Source organism: Borostomias antarcticus (genome assembly GCF_949987555.1).
Source record: "Borostomias antarcticus genome assembly, chromosome: 16".
Taxonomy (NCBI): Eukaryota; Metazoa; Chordata; class Actinopteri; order Stomiiformes; family Stomiidae; genus Borostomias; species Borostomias antarcticus.
In genome coordinates this window covers 24,491,922-24,499,820 of record NC_140249.1, presented here as the reverse complement: position 1 = coordinate 24,499,820, position 7,899 = coordinate 24,491,922, and the positions used below count along the sequence as shown (strand labels likewise).

At 61.2% G+C, this 7,899-nt stretch overlaps 1 protein-coding gene across 1 annotated transcript in view; it reads right to left on the bottom strand.

Moving 5' to 3' along the window:
• Positions 1-265: 265 nt before the first annotated feature.
• Positions 266-7,899, bottom strand: part of cecr2 (CECR2 histone acetyl-lysine reader) — a gene marked incomplete at its 5' end in the record, with an annotated part of 23,888 nt that continues 16,254 nt past the window's right edge. Inside the window, 6 exons of the mRNA XM_084451437.1 lie at positions 266-830; positions 1,007-1,083; positions 1,533-2,899; positions 3,062-3,630; positions 5,313-6,165; positions 6,666-6,818. Coding sequence (XP_084307563.1) covers positions 1,026-1,083; positions 1,533-2,899; positions 3,062-3,630; positions 5,313-6,165; positions 6,666-6,818 — 3,000 coding nt within the window. The 3' untranslated portion in view covers positions 266-830; positions 1,007-1,025. The remainder of the gene's footprint in view (positions 831-1,006; positions 1,084-1,532; positions 2,900-3,061; positions 3,631-5,312; positions 6,166-6,665; positions 6,819-7,899) is intronic.

Here is a 7,899-nt window from a genome sequence, read left to right as displayed (position 1 = left end):
GGTCGTCTCCCAGGAGGCCGTTTCCCCCGTCTCCTCGGGGGGGTTCAGGGGCGGAGGAGGGGGGGGGGGCAGAGTTCCGGGGCGGGGCAGGGGGAGGCGGGGGGGGGACAGAGTTCAGGGGGGGGAACAGCAGACAGGCAGTGGAGGGAGGAGGGAGGGGGAGAGAGAGAGAGAGAGAGAGAGAGGCCTCATTAGGGACCATAAGATGAGCTGCTCCATCCAGCATCTGACAGCAGGCAGCTGGCCTGTTCCCATCAGCCCTGGAGGAGAGAGAGAGAGAGAGAGAGAGAGAAGAGAGAGAGAGAGATGGCAGCACAATCTAAGAGCAGGATGGTAGTGGTACGAACATAAAACACGGCCCCTCCTCTCCGGCAGACTGAGTTAGCCGGGTGGAGTTAGCTAGTTAGCCGGGTGGAGTTAGCTAGTTAGCTGCGGAGGCGTCGTCGAGGGTCTCTGCTCCTCGTGAGGGCGCCGGCGGCCATGCGTGCGTCTCTAGCAGGCGTTTGTTCCGACAAGGATTCCGTCGAGTACAGCGAAGGAGGGCTCAATCCTTACTCCTCACAGATCCTCAAATAAATAGGTCTTTCTTCAGGCCCGGCGAGGACGCCCGTCCCAGTTCAGCCCGGGGTCCTGCCCAGCGCCACGCCAGACCGCCACATCCTGGTACTCAGGACGGGTTGGGACCAACGGAGAACACACACACACACATTCCCTTCAGAGCCACTCCAGGGTTGCAGTCACAGTCAGAGGAAGCGCACAGGTTGTGTGGGTTGATGGATGCAGGCACTGATTTATTTGTTGACATTTTTTTTATTGTAATCCTTTTTTACCTGGAACAGAGAGGGGGAGGGGCTTAGAGAATGTTCATGGCGCGGCCCGCTGAGACCAGGATGTAAAGGCCCATTACAGGGTGTCATAGCATCAACAAACATATGGTCATTTGTGAATCAGGTCACGTTATGTAAATGAGAGAACTCTCCCAGGATCATGTGATACGGTGACTCACCCTGCTCCCATGATGCACCTCACACCCCCTGCTTACTGCCGGGACCACCGGGAGACCCTGTGCACATCATCTGCTGCCTGCCAGGGAACAACGACAAAAAACCAATCAACATCTTTATTTCTCCAGTCCTGCTTTTCCCCCTCGACACCAAATCCTCCGTCCTCGTCTTGTGTAACTCTGCCTCAGGCTGCATCCACCTTCCTTCTAAACCGTTTTTTTCAGTTAGTAAACGTCGGTTGACTGGCCTGCAGATACTCGGCCACGAAACGACTCGCGGACGTCGAACCGTTTTGTCGGCGTGTTTCAGCGGGGCGGTCGGCCAATCAAAGCCCCGAGAGAGAACCGGCGAGGCGTGCGCCGCTAGGAACCCCGGCGGTCCGAGCCGAGCGGCCCGACGTTCCAAACTACGTCAACGAGCGAAAAAAAACACGCCTCACGGTATAAATGAGCCTCTACTGCGCCACCTTAATTCTGTGGCGCATTCAGACGAGCTACAGAACAAGTCGCTGGCGTGTGACGCTCTTACCCCGGATGCAGGAAGTGTTCGGGGGCGAGGCCTCTCTGATGGACCATCATGCCCTGGTAGTGCCCCGCCCCGGCCTGCGGGTGCCTGTACACCACGCCCACGCGGTGACTCTGCCCCGGGGTGTAGGGCAGCTGCTGCGGCCCCTGGAGCGCCTCCATCAGGTGGGGGTGTGGCCTCTGGGGGGCGTAGTGTCCGCCGCCGTAGCCCTGGATGGGATAGGGCGAGCGGGACATCATGTGGGGAGGCAGGGCCCCGCCCTGCGGCGTCCCAGGGTGCACGGCGGCGCGGGGGTCGTAGACGTAGACGCCGCCCGCTGCCGAGGGGTTGTGCTGGTGCTGGCGCCGGCGCGCGGCGGCGTTGTGGCTGTCCAGGTCCAGGATCTCCTTGGGGCTCTCGGGACGCTCGGCGCCGTCGTCCACGCGGGCGGCGGGCTTGGCGGGGCTGCTGGCCCCCGGGGCGGGGGCCGGGGCGAGGGCCGGACCCGGGGGGCCCTCGGACGGCAGGGTGCTGGGGGAGAGGAGGCCGTCCGAGCCCGACGGTGACACGCCGCTCTCCTTGGGGCGGCCGTTGGCGGCGGTGGGGGGGCGGGGCTGGTACTGCAGCCGGTGCCAGTCGTCGGAGGGGTAGCCCCCGCGCCCCCCGCCCTGGGCCTGGGGGTAGTAGTGTTGCTGCTGGTACTGCTGGGGGTAGATGCCGGGGTGGCCCTGGCTGTGCTGCTGCTGACCGGTCATGTGGTACGGGTAGGCCGCCCCCTGCTGGTGGTGCTGCTGGTGCTGGTGGTAGACGGGGTAGCGGGCCGGGCCGTGGTGCGGGTTGGCCATGGCCTGGGGCGGGGGCGGGGCTTGGCCGGGGTACGGCGGGCGCTGGGGGGAGGGGTGGGGAGGCCCCGGCGCCGGTCGGACCATGGGCTGGCCGTAGTGCGGGTGCGGTGGGCTGGCCAGGCCGTAGTGGACCGCGGCGCCGTTCTCCTGGGCCGACGGGTGGCTGTGAGCGCCGGGCGATGGACCCCTGGGGCCCGGCGCCGCCTGCTGGTTCTGGGGCTTGGGGCTGAAGGCCTGCTGGCGGTAGACGCCGTTGGGGGGGCCGGTCTTCAGCATGTCGGTTCTGCATGGCTCGCTGGGCCGCTGGTCGGCGCGCTCGGCCGGGCTGGGCTGGGGGGGCAGCTGGGGGGCGGGGGGGTGGCTGGGGGGGAGGGAGGTGAGGGGGATGGGCTGGGGGGGGGCAGAGCAGGGCTGGGAGCCGTGCGACGGCGGCGGCACCGGGGGGGCGGAGCTCTGGGGAGCGGCGTGCGTGGGGCCGTTCTGGGGAGGGGCCCGCTGGAGGAGGGGGTTCTGGTTCTGGTGGGGGGGGAGAGGAGCATTCTGGGGGTTCTGGTTCTGGTGGGGGGGGAGAGGAGCATTCTGGGGGTTCTGGTTCTGGTGGGGGGGGAGAGGAGGGTTCTGGGGGTTCTGCTGGTGGGGGCCGTGGCTCAGCTGGTGCGGGGGGTGGTTCTGTTGGTTCTGGTGGTGCCGAGGGTTCTGCTGGGGAACGTGGAGGGGAGAGAGGGTCTGCTGCTGTGCATTGTGGGCCGCGTGTTGACGGGCATTCTGAGGGGGAGGGGGGGCGCCCTCCGGGACCGGCGGTTGGGAGGACGCACGCTGCTGAGCCTTCTGGGTAATCTGCTGCGGGCTGCTCTGGGGTAGGGGGGGCGGAGCCTGTGCGGCCGGGGAGCTGCTGCTGCTGTTGTTGTTGTTGGGATGTGTGTTTGACGGTCTGTTGTGTGGGGGCTGAGGCTGGGGGTGAGGGTGAGGCTGGGGCTGAGGCTGGGGCTGGGGGGGCCCCTGGCTGACCGCCGGCCCCCGGACGGTCTCCCCCTCCTGGCTGCGGCTCTCGGAGCTCGGTGGGGGTCCCGGCGCTGCCCCGTACGTTCTCTCCTCGCTCCCCCTCCTCTCCTGGGCTCCTCGGCCCCACCTCGGGGCCGGGGGGCTCTGCCTGCCCCCCCCAGGCTGGCTGAGGGGGCGCTCGGCGCGGCCGGGGGTGGGCGGCCGCTCCTGGTCAGCGGCGAGGGCGGAAACACGCAACGCCTGGCTGGCGGACATCTTGGGATCCGACGTCAAACCTGTAACGAAACAGAACGGTTTTATTGAGATTAGTTATCAATGAGGAAGGAATATTGTTTAACTGCACGTGTAGTACATCATTTATAGACCCCCCTAGGGAGAACAATAAAAAAGTATCTGTCTGTCTGTCTGTCTGCCTGTCTGTCTGTCTGTCTGCCTGTCTGTCTGTCTGTCTGTCTGTCTGCCTGTCTGTCTGTCTGTCTGTCTGTCTGCCTGCCTGCCTGCCTGCCTGCCTGCCTGCCTGCCTGTCTGCCTGTCTGTCTGCCTGTCTGCCTGTCTGCCTGTCTGCCTGTCTGCCTGTCTGCCTGTCTTCCTGCCTGTCTGCCTGCCTGTCTTACTATACAAGAGGTAAGAGCTAAGCAGTGTCTTCTACCCTAAACATACACATCAAATATCTGTTATTGATAATATGTATTATTTTTATTAATATTTATTATCTATTATATATTTATAGTCTACATCAAACCTGCGTGTGTGATGTTGTTGTGTTTTAGCCGTCGTCGAGCGTCTAGAGTGGTTCTGCTGAAACCACACGTCATCTCAGCTCAGATGCTGTCACTTCACTGAACTAATGAATATTCAATGGGCCACTTACTGTGAGAAATAATTAACATCACGTTGGAGGGGGTCGAGGGGGGGTGGGGGGTTATGAAATAAAGATTCAGCACCCGAGGAACCCTAGGAACTGAGTTCTAAGAGATGCCACAAGGAACTGAGTTCTAAGAGATGCCACAGAGATACCACACTAGGACCCTAGGAACTGAGTTCTAAGAGATACCACACTAGGAACCCTAGGAACTGAGTTCTAAGAGATACCACACTAGGAACCCTAGGAACTGAGTTCTAAGAGATACCACACTAGAACCCTAGGAACTGAGTTCTAAGAGATACCACACTAGAACCCTAGGAACTGAGTTCTAAGAGATACCACACTAGAACCCTAGGAACTGAGTTCTAAGAGATACTTCCAGGAGGAGCGAGAGAAAGAAAGAAACAGAAAGAAAGAGAGAGAGAGAAAAAGAGAGAGAGAGAGGGGGAAAGAGAGGGGGAGAGAGAGAGGGGAGAGTATGTATAGTATGGCTGAGGGAGAGACAGGGAAGAGAGGGAGAGACAGAGAGAGAGGGAGAGACAGAGAGAGAGGGAGAGCAAAAGAGAGGGAGAGAGACAGAGGGGAGAGAGTGCGAGAGAGAGGGAGGGGAGAGTGAGACAAGAGGGAAAGCGAGGGAGAGACAGAGAGAGAGATAGGGAGAGAGAGAGAGAGGGAGAGAGAGACAGGACTGGAGAGGGGGAGAGAGGGAGAGAGAGAGACAGGGACGGAGTGGAGAGGGGGAGAGAGGGAGACAGAGAAAGGGACAGGGACAGAGCGTAGCAGAGAGGGTGGTGGTGGTGATGCTCTACCTCTGTGCTGGGGGGTGTGTGTCTGAGGGGGGGGGGGGTGCTGTACCTCTGTGCTGGGGGGTGTGTGTCTGAGGGGGGGGGGGGTGCTGTACCTCTGTGCTGGGGGGTGTGTGTCTGCGGGGGGGGGGGGGTGCTGTACCTCTGTGCTGGGGGGTGTGTGTCTGAGGGGGGGGGGGGGGTGCTCTACCTCTGTGCGGGGGGGTGTGTGTCTGCGGGGGGGGGGGTGGGGGTGCTCTACCTCTGTGCTGGGGGGTGTGTGTCTGCGGGGGGGGGGGTGCTGTACCTCTGTGCTGGGGGGGGTCTGGCTGCGGGGCCGGCAGGCTGTCTGGTCCATTGTCTCTGGCCGGGCGCAGCAGCTGAACCTCCGGGGGGTGGGGGGGGCGGAGGGGGAGGGCGGGGGGCGCTGGGGCGCTGCCAGCTCCCTGCGGGGGCCCCGGCTGGTGAAAGTGGCCCACGTGCTGGCGCGGGGGCCCTGCGGGGGGGCCCGAGGAGGAGGCAGACAGCTGCTGCAGGGCCAGCATCTCCGGGCTCTCCAGCATGGAGGCCAGACGAGGCATGGGGGAGTCCTGGGGGGCCGGGGGGCCCCGGGGGGGCATGGGCCCCGGCCCGGCCCCCGGGGAGCTCACCGCCGTGGGCATGCGGTACTGGGCGCCGGGGGGCGGGTAGCCCGGGTGCACGGCCTGCTCGGGCCAGGGTTTGGGGGGCATGTGGTGCGGAGGGGGGGGGCCGTGGTGGGGGTTGTAGTGGTGCTGGCTGCCCATGTTGGGGTCCTGCATGCCGGGGCCCCCGGAGGGCCTCTCCTGGCCCTGGTGGGTCACGCCGGGCCACATGCCGGGCATGGCCATGCCGGGGGGGCAGAAGCCGGGGTAGTTGTGCCGGGGGGGTCCCTCCGGCCCGGGGTAGCGGCTCCCTAGGGGGTGCAGGGCGTGGCCCTCGGGGCGCTGGCGGGACGGGTACATGCTGGCCTCCGGGGGGGGCGTGCAGAGGCCCCCGGACTGCAGGGCCAGGGGCCGGGGGCCCAGAGACGGGCCGTGGGTGGGCCCGATGTAGGGGTGCTGGTGCTGGGGCTGGAGGTGGCGCGGGTCAGAACCCATCTGGTACCGGGGCCCCATGTGGTGCCCATCACCCATATGATGCTAAAACAAATGACACATAGATTAACTTCAATATTATAATTATTAATTATTATTCATAATTATTATTTTTGGCGTTTCAGAAGTGGGAATGTACAGCACAGGTTAGAATACGGAATAAACAGAGTAGATAATATAATTCATACAGCACAAGAAATATATAAAAATATAGAATATATACATACAAGCAGAATTTATCAATATATTTATGTTTTTATTTACAGGCCTGTGAAAGCATCTCTGTGGACAATAAAGACCCATCCATTTATTTAAACCATGTTAGTCCCAAAGAGATGGGAAGACCCAGACGAAGGGTTTTAGAATGTGCTTATTAACCACAACACACTTTAAACTCACATTTGTTAAGTGTGTGATGAGCATTTTTCACAGTTTTCCAAAAACTAAAACTTCTAAAGTATAAATGGTGCTCAGAGAGCACAGACCTCCGCCCCTGACTGCATCTCGGGGGTCAGAGCACTCCGGGCTCCTGGCTGTGGTCGTACCTGGAGGCCGTAGTTGGGGGGCATGCGGTGGGCGTTGGGGTCCCCGGGGCGGGGTATGTGGCCCCCCTGCCCCGGGTAGGGGAAGCGGGGGTCCATGGGCATCATCCTCTGGCCGTACATGGGGGGGCCGAGGTGGCCGGGCGGACGATGGAGCTGGGGAGAGATGGGATGAGTTCGGGATGAGTTCAGCGGGCACGTCTGCTACTCCTACCAGGGGGGCGGTCCGTCCCATGGGAACACGCCCCCTTGCCTAGAGCGAGAACGCTCCCTAGGGACGATTTTTTCGACGTTGCTCTTGTGATCAAAGACGAGGGTTTGAGCGAAGGGAACGTGGCCGATCAAAACGAAACCACCTCACAACGGGCGCGTTAAGTAGCTGAGCGCTTGGATCATAATACTCAACGTGAGCGCTGAGCGATTTTCAAAACCACTTAACGTTCTGCTCCAACTGAGCGCTGAGTTGCTAGGAGACGAGAACTTTTCACCTGTTGTCAATCATGTGTAACGAGCCTCCGTTCGGCGTCCAACCTGGTTGTTTTTGTCTCAGGTGATGATGATGATGATGATGATGATGACTAGAACGTGGTTTGGCTCAGACTGATCGTAGTTCAAACCTGCTCACTTGTGCTCTGAGCAGATCAGTCTGAGCGTAACTGAGCAACGCGTTAAGTGAATTCTTCTCACTGAGCTGCTCAGCTACTTAACGCGCCCAACCTCTCCTCTCGTGAAATGTAGTCATCGCCCTTCAGAGCGGTTCAGAGTGAAAGTCATGTGACTGATGTACCTGATAACGTGACTCTGCTAGTTCCACACGCCACACCCCTAGTTTCACACCCCTAGTTCCACACGCCACGCCCCTCTCCACCCGACACGACGACACAACCCACCTAAACACTAACTAAAGCACCACATTCACATCTCCAGACATGCTTGCTGTCATCATGGCGACTGTCAACTGAGTACTTCTTCTTCTCGTTCTGCGTGCAGAAGCGGAGAGGGGAATTGTGGGACCCGGCGGAGCTGGAAGGGATGGTGTTTGTACCCTTGGTGAGGGAGAGGGGGGGGGGGGGTGAAAACTAGATCAGATCTGGACCAGAGCAGAGCTGTCCTTCGCTCCTCGTCCGTTTATCATCCGGGTGTTTCGGGGTCTCCCCCCCTTGGAGGGGGGGGGAGGGGGGGTGAGGGGAAGGGAAGGTGAAGAAATGAGCTCTTAAACTGGAGCAGGACGCAGCGC